At 58.4% G+C, this 14945-nt stretch overlaps 3 protein-coding genes across 3 annotated transcripts; all 3 read left to right on the forward strand.

The window, feature by feature from the left end:
- On the forward strand, positions 1 to 237 carry B0T26DRAFT_650799 (uncharacterized protein; the record flags this gene model as incomplete). Its single annotated transcript, XM_060438213.1, has 1 exon — positions 1 to 237. One exon carries the CDS (start codon positions 1 to 3, stop codon positions 235 to 237), a length of 237 nt encoding a protein of 78 aa, XP_060295509.1.
- A 124-nt stretch (positions 238 to 361) lies between these two features.
- B0T26DRAFT_650000 (Lactonase, 7-bladed beta-propeller-domain-containing protein) lies at positions 362 to 1272 on the forward strand (the record flags this gene model as incomplete). The annotated part of the gene is made up of 2 exons (XM_060438139.1): positions 362 to 836; positions 887 to 1272. Coding segments are annotated over 2 exons (861 nt in total), but the record flags the coding sequence as incomplete, so codon positions are not given.
- Positions 1273 to 3421: 2149 nt separating this feature from the next.
- B0T26DRAFT_649692 (uncharacterized protein) lies at positions 3422 to 4711 on the forward strand (the record flags this gene model as incomplete). Its single annotated transcript, XM_060438113.1, has 2 exons — positions 3422 to 4338; positions 4390 to 4711. 2 exons carry the CDS (start codon positions 3422 to 3424, stop codon positions 4709 to 4711), a joined length of 1239 nt encoding a protein of 412 aa, XP_060295511.1.
- Between the last annotated feature and the right edge of the window lie 10234 nt (positions 4712 to 14945).

Genomic DNA, 14945 nt, shown 5'->3' on the forward strand with positions numbered 1-14945 from the left:
ATGTTTAGCTCCCTCGCTTTGGCGCTGAGCCCGTGGTTGATTGGACGCGTTTCCGGCGCGGTCCACGACTTGTTTGTGGGCAATCTCATGGACCCGGCCCGCATCTACTCTTTGTCGTTCGACGACGCGACGAACGAGTTCCGCCGCAATGGAAACATCACCGCCGATGCGAGCCACGCCTGGATTGGGTTCGATGTAAGTCGAGTCTGGGTGAATCTCGACGAGTGTTGCAGCTGAAAGCTCGGCCGACGGCAACTAGCATACAAAGTCCAACCTGTACGGCGCCTCGCTCAGCAAGGCCAGGATATCCAGCTACGCCGTGACATCGCCGACGGCGCTGCACCTGACTCGCAGTATCAACGCCTCTGGAGCATGCAAGAACGCAACCTCGGCTTTTGTAGAGGCTAGCCCGTGGCCTCCGTATACCGTGTACTCGGTCTCGTGGCCAGGGCCAAACGCGTGCGGCATGGCTCTGTCGGTAGACGACAGCGGCGCGCTCGGCGGCGTGACGCACTCGTGGAAATATGGAAGCCAGTCTGGCGTTCACGGCCTGGCGCTGGGGCGGCGCGGCAACGACACCTTCTTGTACGCGGCCGACCTGAGTGGAGACGCCGTGTGGACGCACCGCATCGACGGCCAGACGGGCGCTGTCGTCGAGGTTGGAAAGAAGGCCATGCCTCGCACCAACATGCATCCCCGGCATGTCAGAGTCCATCCGAATGGGACCTATCTCTACGTGGTCATGGAGGCGGCAAACTCGCTCGTCGCCTTCGGCATCGACGATATTTCCGGTGCGGCCCACGATGCCGGCAAAGAGTACTCGCTTATTCCAACTGGTTCGTTCGCAGTCTGCTTAAGCGCGTGCACACGCTGACAGATCCGATAGGCAACAACAACAAGAACTACTGGTCTGCCGAGGTCATGCTGTCGCCATCGGGACGCTACCTGTGGGCGACGGCACGGGCGCAGAGGAACGTGGATGTTGTCGGCTACATCTCGTGCTACCTACTCGCCGCGGATGGGGCAATCGTCAAGCTCATGTTCATGGTGCCGACGACGACAACAGGCGGTTGGGCCAACGCCATCAGCCCTGCGTTCTGGAGCGACGAGTACGCCGCCTTGGCCGACACGCCCACTGGGTACGTGCAGATATGGAAGCTTTCCGAGCCCAAGGATACGCCACAGGGAGTCGAGTATGGTACAGCCAAGGCTGTTGCGAGGGTAGACATTGGTGACGGGGGTTGTTGTGCGAATGCAATCTGGTACACCTAACATGACTGTAGTGCGGGTTGTATTGCGAGGACTCGGTATATTTCTCTCGTGGCCGTCTTCTACTCGCATCCATGTCTTCAGATCACTTCCACGATCGCGTTATACTTTGCTCGTAACGGCACCCTCTTGGCACAATAGCCCTCCCTCCAAAGTTCTTGGTTCATTTCCGAGCCCTCCCCAGCAACCCCCCTCATTGTGAAACACGCATCTCCCAGCTTCTGGCTTCGGGTTTCCGGGCAGTTACAAATGGCAGCGAGAAAACGCAGTGCGTATCTGTCAGATGGAATGGCCTAGAAGGTGCTGGAATCTATGATGCGTAATCTTCGCCACTGGGTTTCGTCATGTAATTGCCACATAAGGAAGTATAAGAGAGAGAGTCTTTTGTGGAAAGACTGGAAGACGAGAACAGAGCAATTCACTCTGATGCATACAATCCTAGAAGTGCTGTTGCAGTCTGACAGTATCCTCCAATGACAAATGCCGCCCTAGCCCTCTAAAGTAGCCGTCAACTTACCCTAAGCTTTCCTAGGAGCCGGCCTCTGGGTGGCACGATATGCGTTGTAGGGTATTCTTATTGACGTTGGGGTATTCTTATTGACGTTGGGGTATTCTTATCGACGTTGGGGTATTCTTATTGAGGTTGGGGTATTCTTATCGACGTTGGGGTATTCAACTCGGAAGTAGGTGGGTGCAGGTGCCGGCACCCACTTTATGGCAAACGCGGCGCTTTGGACGAGATTCCAACAAACCTCGACGGAGCAAGTAGTTGCTTCCGGACAATGCGATGTCCAGCACGTGGTTAATTGGGAAGGGCAGTGGCCGTGCTGGAATGATTCGGCGAGCTCCTGGAATGATTCGAGCTGCTGGAATCATTCGAGCTGCTGGAATTAGTTCTGGTTTGGAAAACCGTGGGCATAGGGGTTTACCTGCTGGCTCGCTATTCGATGTCAAAACTCTTAATGGGAGGGTGAGGTATTTGTGGCTGCGCTTTTTGTTTTTGTAAGTCTGTGCTGGCCTTCGTGACTCAACCACCAGCCCTTGCGTTGGAAGTGCCACGCACTTAGTGTTTGTCTTTTCTTAATGCGAGACGAGCGTTATTATTCAGCCTGCGAGCAAGGCATCTTCCGAATCCGACGCCATATAGTTGGCGTTTCTGAGGCAAACAAGCCGTCCTTTGCAGCTGCTAAGTTGATGACGGGCGACTCACAGTGTAGTATTATCTGATCTTCTGTCCAGGCACTCTCATGTCTCATTTGGCCGTCTATTCGACACCATTCAGCACAAGTTTCCACGACCAGTCGTGTTATGGAATACTATTCCATCTAATGGGGAGCGGTTCTCCTGCTGACAAGATTTTCTTCAGATATCGAAGATCGGAAATCTGAAAACTGGAAGCCGCGGCTCTAAACCAATGACAAATTCCACGTAGGAATGCAGCTAGAACCACTAGTTAACCCTAATACCGCCGTTGACTCGGGTCAGGCCACCGTCTTTGAGCCAAGGAATGCAGAATTAGCCAACCATTGATCGAGACCGTCTCTCACTGTGAAGGTGAAATTTATCGGATTCGGCCGTAAATGCCGCAGTTGGAGAACAACCTGAACCAACGAGCTATGTATGGGCCGTGGCCCTCTGAACTCTAGACAACCATTGGTATGGAAGGCTGCCTGTACCAACACAATGCAATGCCGGATTTCAGTGTCTCAAATCCAAACTTCCCTCGGCGGCCAAATACCCAAAGTAATACATTCGAAGGTGGTTGGGCGGCTCCGGTCCACTCCCATCTGCGTGTGTAGGTCTCCCATCTGCGTGCGTAGGTCAATAGCGACAGAGTTGGTTGCTCAAGGTTGCCTGCCAGCAAGCCAAATGTCGATGGGACCCGGACCGGCTGTGATTATCCGCCCCACGGCATAATAGGCAGATCTCTGGCCCGCTGCCGGTATGGCGCCACACGTCAACATCCGATCCTGCGTGGGGAGGTGGGGGAAGAATTGGGGTCTGGATGAGCTCGGCATTTACATATATCCCCAGCCAGGGATAGAGGCCAGCAGCGTGCTCCATTCTGTGTCGACCTTCTTCGCCGCGACCAAACAACACAAAGACGCATTACACTCATCCGCTGCAGACGACGCGTTAGACACACACGAGGATGGCCATCTCCAAGATTATCATCGTGGGCGCGGGGCCATCCGGTCTGCTTTTGGCACTACTTCTCGCGCGCGCCGGCGTAACCGTCGAGCTGCTGGAGATGACGCACGAGCTCGACACGAACCCCCGCGCGAGCCACTACACGTCGGACAGCTGCGTGATCTTCGACAGGGCGGGGATTCTCGACCAGGTGCGCACCGAGGGCTTCAGCCCCAACGGCGTGTCGTGGCGCAAGCTCGACGCCGACAAGACTCGGCTCGTCGCGCTCAGCAACCCGGACCCGGCACCAGGGGAGGAGAACGACCCGCCGTTCCGGCACCGCATGGTGTGCCTCCCACTGCACCGGCTGGGCAAGATCCTCGAGACGGCCGTGCTCGCGCAGCCCACGGCATCGATCCGCTACGATTACAAGGTGGTGGAGCTGGGGCAGGATGACGACAGAGCTTGGGTGCGCGTGGAGGCGCCCAACGGCATCACCGAGACCCGCGAGGCTGCCTACGTGGTGGGATGCGACGGTGCCAACAGCACAGTACGCCGGCGCCTGTTCGGCGACTGGGTCTTCCCCGGCTTCACGTGGGACCGCCAGATCGTCGCTACCAACATGTACTACGACTTCTCGCCGTATGGCTACGACGACAGCCAGTTCTTTGTCCACCCAGAGCACTGGCACATGGTTGCCAAGATCCAGACCGACGGCCTGCACCGCGTCACGTATGGCGAGGTTGGCGGACTGACCCTCGACGAGCTGCGCGCCCGCCAGCCGGCCAAGTTCCAAGCCGTCTTGCCCGGCAATCCAACGCCCGAACAGTATAGGCTCGTCAATTTCAGCCCCTACAAGGTGCACCAGCGATGCGTCGACAAGATGCGCGTGGGGCGGTTTCTGCTAGCTGCCGACGCTGCACACCTGTGCAATCCATTGTAAGTCTCTCGGCGGGCGGTCCAAGGAAGCGAGGGCTCATTCGTTTCTAGCGGAGGCCTCGGGCTCACTGGCGGCATTGCCGACGTGGGGAGCCTGTACGAGGCATTCGTGGGGATCCATACAGGTCAAGCCGACGACTCCATCCTCGACAAGTACGACGAGGTTCGCCGTCGCATTTGGCATGACATTATCAACCCAGTCTCGTCTGACAATATGCGGCGGCTGTTTGAGTACCCAGACGCAGACGAGGCAATGGAGAAAGACCCCTTCTTCAAAATGCTGGCCGCGGCTCAGAATGTCGCGGCCCACAAGGAAGACGGGGAGAGTGGCGAGGGAGAAATCTTGTCGCCACCACCCGTAAGTTACCCTTGATTGTTGATGTCTCTCGACGTGTAATTCGCAGCCTGTAGCTAACAGTGGCAAATAGTCTCTGCAGTATGACATGACACAGCATTATAATCATTAGAGCGGACGGCCATAGACGGGTGTGGTGAAATCTGCCGACAATGGCGAAATACAAGACTCAGGGGATGAATGAAAATGAAAAGAGTCCATCACTGGTTCGAAAAAACACACGGGATAGGATATTGGAGCCAAGTACACGGCCGGCAGACGCAAGCCGAAGAAAGAGATAGTTTCACCAGACTATGTGACAGGGCAAACAAACCCCTGTGAAGGCGCAGGGTGTGGCCCGAGCCACGTGCACAGGGACCCCCGTGCTCTCTCTTTTGCATACGTAGCCTAGATTCTTTCCTTTGTATTACCTTCAATCTACGTCCTTTTCTTAATCTACGTCCTTTTCTCAATGCAATTCCCCCGCTCCATATTCTGTGTCAGACTAAAATTACCCAAAGGCATGAACAGGTGTGTGGCCCGATTATTTACTTGTCATTTGCCTGTATATGGAAGATATGTAGTGCCAGCCGGAGTCGGAGGACAAATCACGGGGAACGCCCCTTCGGCAGCAGCACTCGCTAGTGATCAATACGTATATTCTTGGACACGGAACCCCTACAATTCCGCGCCCCAAAACTTTTTATCGACCAATCCCTCCCCAGTCAAACCCCTCGGGTATATCCCACCGGCGTCCGTCCAGGGCTTCCCTGCACTGTGTGCATGTACACGAGATGTTCGGTGTCTAACTATATACGATAAAAATAGAAAACATGCAAGACCCAAGCAAAAATGCACACCATCAACGCCCCGCTTAATAACATGGTTATGCAAAAGGAAAATGTATAAAGTGAATGTCGTTTGACCAAGGATGGCGCCATTGTGCGACTGTCCGACCCTGGGTGACGGCTGGGGGTCTTGGCCGAAGCGACCTCGTTAGGTCGCTAGGCAGTCCCAATTATTTCCGGGCTCTTTGAGATTGGTTTCTATCGAGGTTATTGAACCCTGCCGTGGCTTTGGCTGGTCTGTTGTATTCGGCGTTCGCGTTCCCTCTCGTCAGGTTTGGCTTGGCCGGCGCCGCGTCGTCGTAGTCATATGATGTTCGCCTCGCGGCTTTCTTCTGCTTCGAGGTGTTGGCTTCTTGTCGGGTTGACGGCAAATTCCTTACCGTGGTTTCGCGCTCTTCTTGACGCGTGCCGCGAGTTGTTTCGCGCTCTTCTTGGCGCGTGCCGCGAGTTGTTTCGCGCTCTTCTTGACGCGTGCCGCGAGCTGTTTCGCGCTGGTACGCTGTTGTCGGCTCTTCGCGACGCGCGTCACGAGTTGCGTCGCGCCGGTACGTCGCCGGCTCTCGCGCTTCCCTCTGGCTACCGAAGCCTCTCGACGTGCCTGCGGCCCTCTTTTCACGTTTGAGCCACAAGTATCTCGCCAGCCGACGTCCCTTCTGGACACTGGTGCCGCCAGGCTTGCGCCGGTGGAATATCCGTCCTAGACCGCCTTTCTTCTCTGCTTTGAGTGCTTCCCTCTGTGCCTTCAGTCTCTCCTTTTCTTCGCGAGGTTGCGAGCGCCACCAACGTGCCCGTTTCTCTTTCATCTTCGCTTCTGCCTTGGGAGTGCGGCTCCACCAGTGCCGCCGCTTCTCCTTCTTGATTCTCCCCATCTCGATGTCGTCCCTGTCCATGCCCGTTCGCGGGTCGCGTTTGGGCTTCTTGCGCCAGAAGGCCCAGAAAGGCCGCCTCTCCGTCTTGTCTTGCCGGCCGTTGCCTGACCCTCTGGTGTCTGCCCTGTCGTTCTGCCTGTCTCTCCGCCGACGCCACCATCCCTTCTTGGGCTCCTTGCCGAGCGTGCTACCCGAGCTCGTCGAGTCCATGGTGTTTTGGCGCCTCCCGCCTCTGCTGTTGCGCTTGCTGAACAGTCGGAGGAACCATGGTTTCTTGCGCTCGACAAGGGTTTCATCTGAGTCCATCGAGCCTTGGCGGCGGGATCTCCTGGAGCCGCTCTCCAAGTCCCGCGATTTCCTGCTGTTGCGGAACCACCCAAACAGCCTCCATCCTTCCTTCTTCGGGCGGGACGAGTCCGTCGACGAGGTGTCGGAGCCTCGGGAGCCTCGGGATTTCTTGTCCCTGTGGAACCATCTAGAAAACAACCCTCTCTTCCCAGACGTGGACGACGTCTCCGAGGCCGAGTCTCGGGGGTGTCTATCTCTACCCCACCAGCTAAACCAACCCTTCCGCTTCTTGCTGCCATGTCTCCGCCCTGTTTCTTCATCTTCGACGCCGTTCGCCGAGGCGTTGGCTCTTCTAGACTTTCTGCGGCCGAGGCCGAATATTCGTGACCAAAGGCCCGGTCTCTTGTCGTGCGAGCCCGAGCCCGAGTCCGAGTGGTCATCTCCCGAGCCGCCCCCGCCTCTGTGGCGACCGCCGCCAAAGCCAAATATCCGAGACAGCAATCCTCTTCTTCTTGGATGTGTGGAATCGCTAGACGAACCATCTGCCGAGTCACTGCCGCCTCGATGGCGGCCACGACCAAAGCCGAATAGGCGAGATAGCCATCCTCCCCCCTTCTGGCGGCCTCCAGAACTATCCGACGACCCTTCCGTTGAGTCGTTGCTGTTTCGACGTCGGCCACGACCAAAGCCAAATAGGCGAGATAGCCATCCTCCTCCCTTCTGGCGGCCTCCAGAACTATCCGACGACCCTTCCGTTGAGCCACTGCTGCTTCGACGTCGGCCACGACCAAAACTAAATAGGCGAGATAGCCATCCTCCTCCCTTTTGGCGGCCGCCAGAGCTACCTGATGACCCGTCCGCCGAGCCATTGTTGCCTCGATGGCGGCCAAAACCAAACAGTCGGGACAGCCATCCTCCTCCTTTCTGGCGGCCACTGGAACTGCCCGATGACCCGTCCGCCGAGCCGTTGTCGCCTCGACGGCGGCCAAAGCCAAATAGACGAGACAGCCACCCTCCTCCCCTCTGATGCGTGCCCGAGTCGCTGGACGAGTTGTTTTTGCCGCCTCGGGAGCCAAAGAAACGAGACCAGAATCCTCCACCCTTGCCGCCGTTGCTGGAGTTTGAGCCATTCTTGCCGCGCTTGAGACCGAAGAGCCGCGACCAGAACCCTTCGCCTTTGGATGACGAATTGCTGTTATTTCTCGACCCGCGGCCAAAGCGGCCGAGGAGCGAGTTCCAGAATCCTGGTTTCTTGTTGCCATTGGCGTCGTGCTTCTTGCGGGCGAAGAGTGAGGCCCAGAACCCCGGCCTCTTGTTGCCATTCGAGTTGCGCTTGCGGCCAAAGAGTGAGGCCCAGAATCCCGGCTTCTTGCTGCCATTCGAGTCGTGCTTCTTGCGGCCGAAGAGTGTGGCCCAGAATCCTGGTTTGTTGCCGTGCTTCTTGCGTTTGAAGAGGTTGGAGATGGCGTCCGCAATTCGCTTCCTATGCATGCCCCTCTCCCTGTTCTTCTTCTCCCTTCTCCGGTGAAACCAGGCAAGCCAGTCCCGCTTCTTCTTGCCCTTACTTCGGTGAAACCAGGAAAGCCAGTCGTGCTTCTTCTTGTCTTTGCCACCCTTGCGCCGAGAAAAGAGACCCTTCCACCAGTCTCTTTTCCTCTTTCGAGACTTGTTCTTGTCCCGCTTCTTGCCAAAGAAGCTTCCAAGCCACTCACCAAAGCCGCGATGCTTCTTCTTCTTCTTATCGGCGCCCTTCTTTTTGCCATGGTGGAAGAGGTTCCGGAACTTGTCGGCCCAGGACGCTAGTAAACCCTTTCCGTGAGCTTTGTCGCCACCGTTATCACCCTCTCCTTGGTCGCGGTCTGCGTTGTCGCTGTCCCCTTGCTCTCCACTACCCCCCTCCCCCTCCCCTTGCTCGCCCTCTCCGCCACCTTCATCGCGCTCACCACCGCCGCCTTCATCGCCCTCACCACTGCCGCCTTCATCTCCTTCACCGCCGCCACCTTCTTCACCTTCCCCGCCACCACCTTCTTCACCTTCTCCGCCACCACCTTCTTCACCTTCGCCGCCGCCACCTTCTTCACCTTCGCCGCTACCACCTTCTTCACCTTCTCCGCCGCCACCTTCTTCACCTTCGCCGCCGCCACCTTCTTCACCCTCACCGCCACCACCTTCTTCACCCTCACCGCTACCACCTTCTTCACCTTCGCCACTACCACCTTCTTCACCCTCACCGCCACCACCTTCTTCACCCTCACCGCTACCACCTTCTTCACCTTCGCCGCCGCCACCTTCTTCACCTTCGCCGCCACCACCTTCTTCACCTTCGCCGCCACCACCTTCTTCGCCCTCACCGCCGCCACCTTCTTCGCCCTCACCGCCGCCACCTTCTTCACCTTCGCCGCTACCACCTTCTTCGCCTTCTCCGCCACCACCTTCTTCACCTTCGCCGCCACCACCTTCTTCACCCTCACCGCCACCACCTTCTTCGCCTTCTCCGCCACCACCTTCTTCACTTTCGCCGCCACCACCTTCTTCACTTTCGCCGCCACCACCTTCTTCGCCCTCACCGCCGCCACCTTCTTCACCTTCGCCGCCACCACCTTCACCTTCGCCGCCACCACCTTCACCTTCGCCGCCACCACCTTCTTCGCCCTCGCCGCCACCACCTTCTTCACCTTCGCCACTACCACCTTCTTCACCCTCACCGCTACCACCTTCTTCACCCTCACCGCCACCACCTTCTTCACCTTCGCCGCTACCACCTTCACCTTCGCCGCCACCACCTTCTTCGCCCTCACCGCTACCACCTTCTTCACCTTCGCCACTACCACCTTCTTCACCCTCACCGCCACCACCTTCTTCACCCTCACCGCTACCACCTTCTTCACCTTCGCCACTACCACCTTCTTCACCCTCACCGCCACCACCTTCTTCACCCTCACCGCTACCACCTTCTTCACCTTCGCCGCTACCACCTTCACCTTCGCCGCTACCACCTTCACCTTCGCCGCCACCACCTTCTTCACCTTCGCCGCCGCCACCTTCTTCGCCCTCACCGCTACCACCTTCTTCACCCTCCCCACTACCACCTTCGTTATTTTCACCGTCGCCTTCACCACTGGCCTCGCCGTCTCCACCGCCGCTATTTTCATCATTATTCTCTTCTCTACTCTCATCATTGCCTTCGCTGCTCTCGCTGCTTTCGCCGCTATCGTTACTCTCTTCATTCCCTTCACTGCTCCCCTCGTTGCCTTCGCTGCTCTCGTTGCTTTCGCCGCTGTCGTTGCTCTCTTCATTACCTTCACTACTCTCCTCATTGCTTTCACCGCTTTCCTCGTTACTTTCGCCGCTGTCATTGTTCTCTTCATTGGCTTCGCCGCTTTCCTCGTTGTTGTCGCCATTTTCGTTGCTTTCTTCGCTATTTTCGTTGCTCTCCTCGTTGCTTTCGCCACTCTCGTTGCTTTCTTCGCCGCCTTCACCGCTCTCGTTGTTCTCCTCGTTGCTTTCGCCACTCTCGTTGCTCTCCTCGTTGCTTTCGCTATTCTCGTTGCTTTCTTCGTTGCCCTCGCCACCCTCGCCACCCTCGTTGTTCTCTTCATTGCTCACCTCATTGTTTTCACCGTTTTCCTCCGTGTTCTCTTCTCCGCGCTCTTCATTGGCTTCGTCGGAACCTTCACTGGCTTCTTCAGCAGGCTCGCTGGAGCCCTCGTCTGTACCCTCTGGGGTTGTATCATCCGTAGCTTCGCTCGACTCCTCGCTGGCATTATCTGTGCTTTCGCCAGTGCTGTCGCCTGTGTCCTCTTGGCTTTCCTCGTTGGTGCTGCTTTCGCCTTGGTCAAGGTCCCGGTTTTCGTCCTCGTTTTCCTGTTGGTCTTGGTTATCTTGATCGCCCTCCGTGTTGTCCTGGGTTTGGTCCTGGTCGCCATTGCTACCGTCATCGGAATTCTCTTGGTAGTTCTCGTCGGTCTGGGCATCCTCGCCGCTCCCGTCCTGCTGGTAGATTTCATCTGTGTCGTTAGTAGTATCAGACACTTCCTCCTGGGACTCACCTTCTGTGCCTTCGACGAAGCCGTCCTGCGGCTCGTCTTGGGTCTCGCCATCGACCGGGACCTCTTCACTGTCAATGCCCCGGTCTCCTTCAGTCGAGTCCCCTAACTGGGCCTCTCCTTCTTGGATTTCGTCCTGGACACCGTCCTGCATTTCGTCTTGGGCGCCATCCTGCATTTCGTCTTGGGCAGCGTCTTGCATTTCGTCTTGAGCACCGTCCTGCATGTCATCCTGGACACCATCCTGAATATCTTCTTGAACAACATCCTGGACGTCATCGACATTCTCGCCTTCAGCTAGTGTCTCGTCACCCTCGAGACCCCGGTCTTCAGAATCGCCTTGTATTTCCCCCTCGACGGGTTCTTCGACGGGTTCTTCGACGGGTTCCTCGACGGGTTCTTCGACGGGTTCCTCGACGGGTTCCTCGACGGGTTCCTCCACAGGTTCCTCGGTAGTCCCTTCAGTGCCCTCCTCAGTGTTCTCGCCATCAGCTACCGTTTCCTCACCTTCGAGGCCCCGGTCCTCAGAATCGCCTTCCATTTCTCCGTCGACGGGCTCCTCGACGGGCTCCACGACGGGCTCCTCGACAGGCCCCTCGACAGGCTCCTCGACAGGCTCCTCGACGGGGTCTTCCGTGGGCTCAGCAAGTGCGTCGTCGCTAATCTCCTCCTCCAAGGTGCCTTCTTGGGGTTCTTCGGCCACTTCTGGATCTAGTTCGCGATCACCTAGCTCCTCGGCCAAGGGTTCACCGGACGTCTCTTCGGAATCACCCTCGGGTTGGTCTTCGGATGGCTGTTCAGGTTCGCCCTCGGCCTGATCTTCGGCAGACTGTTCCTCACTATCGGCGTCGGGACCAATCTCCCTGTCTTCCGTTTCTCCGTTCTCGTCTAGGGGGGTCTCGGACGACTCTTCAGAGTCGCCTTCGGGCTCAGCACTGTACTCAGATCCGGGCAGCTCTTCTGCGGCCGCTTCTTCGTCGACGGCTTCAGAGTCAATCTCGCGGTCTTCGGTTGCACCGTCCCCTGCTATGAGCTCCTCGGCAGTTTCCTCGGTTTCGCCCTCGGTCGGCTGCCCGACATCTTGCTCAGCCTCTGGCTCTTGTTCAGCATTGTCGCCCTCGGCAGCTGGCTCGTCGCCTTCCGAGGCAGAACCCAAGTCGCGATTGGCTTCGCCTTCCTCTGGTTCGGTTGTTTCGGAGGACATATCACCAGAATCACGTGCACGTTCCTCGGCATCCTCGTCGTCGTCGTCCCAGAGGAGATTGTGCATCATGCCACCCGGATTGTATTTCCATGCGTCTGGAGAGTCGAGAATCCCGTAGTAGTTCTTCTTTATGATGTATGGTTCTTCATGGCCGCTGTCCTCTTCCTCTTCCTCTTCTTCCTCCACGGCGTTTTCTTTTCCCTCTTCGTCCCCATCATCACCGTCGCCGTTGTCTGGCTTGTCGGGAAGCTTGTCCTCCCCGTCATCGCCGGGTCGGTCTTCTCCGGCCCCGTCGACGGGGTCATCAGAGACATCTCCCTCGTCCTGGCCGTCAGGTGGCGAGTCTTCGGACCCATTCTGATCGTCTGGCGGTTCACCGTCCGGCTCATCTGGTGGCGAGTCATCTTGTGAGCGGTCTTCGGACTCGTCGGGGCCATAGCCTCCATCTCTGTCCACTTGCTCGAGCGCCGGAGACGCAGCTTCTGGTTCCTGGTCACCGAACGGGGGATCCAGATCGTGCTCTGAACTGTCAGAGAGCTGGTCATCTTGCCCGCCATCGGATATATCCACCGGGGGATTCATGTGCAGCTCGTCAGACGCAATAGCGAGCGTGTCTTGCTGGTATTCAGAGTCGGATCCGCTCGTCAGTTCGCGCGCTCCTGAAAGTCCGAGCAATACCTTGGCCGGAAGGGACGGCTGTATCGAGGCCTGGTCTGGGACGGCATGTTTGGCGCTGTGACCAAACGACTTGTTGATGCATGGGTTTTCGCGCCGCCGCCGGCCGTTCCGCCGGTCGGCGTAGCAGTCGGACCTGGTGTGGTTGTCGTAGCCGCCGGCGCATTCGCGGTGCCACTTCATGGCCCATTGCCACGGGCCGCTGTTGGCGACGACCTTGCCGTTCCACGACCCGAGGTAGATGAAGAAGGGGCTGATGACCCAGTCGTCCTCGCGGAAAGGGGCTGAGCACTCTCTGCAGCGCGTGTCCTCGAGGCTCTTCGCCTCTCGCATCTTGAGGAAGGTGTTCTCGGCCACGGGGCCCTCGAAGCCGTTGATGTTCTCGCACGAGCTGCACCTCCAGTACTCGGGCGTCTGGTCGAACTCGCCCGTGACCCTGTACTGGGCCGTCATGATTTCGCGCACGCCCGACTGGTCGACAAGCATGCACTCGGCACAGCCGTCGAAGGGGTGGTCGCACTCCTCGCACACGTCGGGGCACTTGAACATGTTGTACGTGGCCGAGCATCGGCAGCACTTGCGACGCCCCGGCACGCCGCGGAACTCGTATTCGGTGAACTCCTGGGGGGGCTTGGCCAGCGGCAGGGGAAACTTGCCCGGGATGAAGGGGATCCCGGGGGCGTCCTGCACCGCGACATTGTCGTGATAGCCGCAAGGCCAGATGTACTCGACGAGATCAGAAGATCGGGTGCGCGGGGCCATGTCGCGGATGAGATGGGCCCGCCGCGTCGCTCAGCGAAGCGGTGCGAGCGACAGCCTATGAAGTTTGGCGTCGTCGCCTGGGGGTGGTGATGGTGTCGCCGCCGTGGTTGTTGGGTGTTGGCGGGTGGTGGTGAGACGGTGTTGGGATGGTTTTACGAGGGGCGAGACTAGCCAAGAAAGACGCGACAGGGCAGCCTCTCGTGAGCATCTCGGATATGACGAGAAAGGAGACCATGGGGGCGCCGCGCTGGCGTGCACTTGGTTTTATTATGAGGGGCGGCGGGCGGCGATTCGTCCCGAGCACCTCAGTAATTCCGGCGACATCGTGCACCGGTGGCGGCCGTGCGCCCCGGCCCGGCCTGTGCCCCGGCCCCCTTGCAAGCCGTGCAAAACGGCTGCCGTGGCCGAAACAATTGGCAGCTCTTCGGATGTGACGGCCGAAACGCGGACCGCCCAGGTCCGCCCTGGGCCGCGTTGCACTTCTCCCTAGCCGGCCCGCCTCGCCTGATGTGCTGATTGGCTGCTTGCTGGCCACAGACGCCGTGGCGGCGCCGCTCTCTGCCAGCGCCCGCGCCTAACCCCAACCCTGGGCAGCCGCCGAGTGCGCAGCGCCCCGGAAATAAAAGTCCCTTGGCGGCTCCTCGGCGTCCCGCCCTCTTCACCTCTGTTCCAAGAAACGGCCGAGGCTGCGGTTGGCCATGGGCCGACGTCTACAGTGCTTTGGCAACGTTTGTGTGCAAGCCACAGCAACGCCTGATTGTTTTGGTAATTGGCCGAGCCCAAGGACTCGCTGGGATGTCGGGTTTGGATTTTCCGATTCGGATGGCGGCGCGAATGCGGGGTTCCCAACCTAGCGCGGACATACCATACGATAGGGCGCTAAACCCCGCCATTCTCAGCGAGCAACGCCTGGAAGGCCGCCCAGCAACGACTGGGAGTGCCTGTAACTTGCAAGTTCCGCTCGCCCTCCACGTCACCTAAATGCGGTCCTCCCTCTGGTAAGTATCGCCGTGGGCCGCGCTCATGCGCATCGGTCGGGTGATCTGCTAGCAATCGGCAGTGAGCGATCAACAGATCAGGATCACTGATCAGGATCACTGATTAGGCAATCAGCAGATCCGACATCATCAGCTCATTGCGGAGTACGGGCTGGCCGCCGGCCGGCCGCAGAAGCGTGTTCTGTCGGCAGAGTTGCCCCAGACCTGCCCTACGCCTCATTCTGCGGCAGAGATGTGTCAATCGCCCTGCCTGGGCCGAGGCCTTTTCGTCCGTGCTCCCTGCCGACCACCGGGCGTGTGGGTTTGTGCGCATCCAATGTTGACGCAAAAGTGCCGGGTGCCCCAGATGAATCTGGTGGTCACCCAGATGAATCTGGGTCGGGCAGCAATTCTGGAAGCATTTGGCGGTGAAACGTGGGTGCGTGGATAATGTTGACGCGCTGTCCAAGAAAACGCCATTCCCGGCTCTCGGCGAGTTTGGGGCGCGGGCTGACGCGTGCCAGGGGCTTGTGGCGTGATGAAGTGGGCCCAGCCCCGCTAATAGCCCGCAGAACGACCAAAGTGTTCTGGCAGAGCACCCCAT

Source organism: Lasiosphaeria miniovina (genome assembly GCF_030549165.1).
Source record: "Lasiosphaeria miniovina strain SMH2392-1A chromosome Unknown B0T26scaffold_5, whole genome shotgun sequence".
Taxonomy (NCBI): domain Eukaryota; kingdom Fungi; phylum Ascomycota; class Sordariomycetes; order Sordariales; family Lasiosphaeriaceae; genus Lasiosphaeria; species Lasiosphaeria miniovina.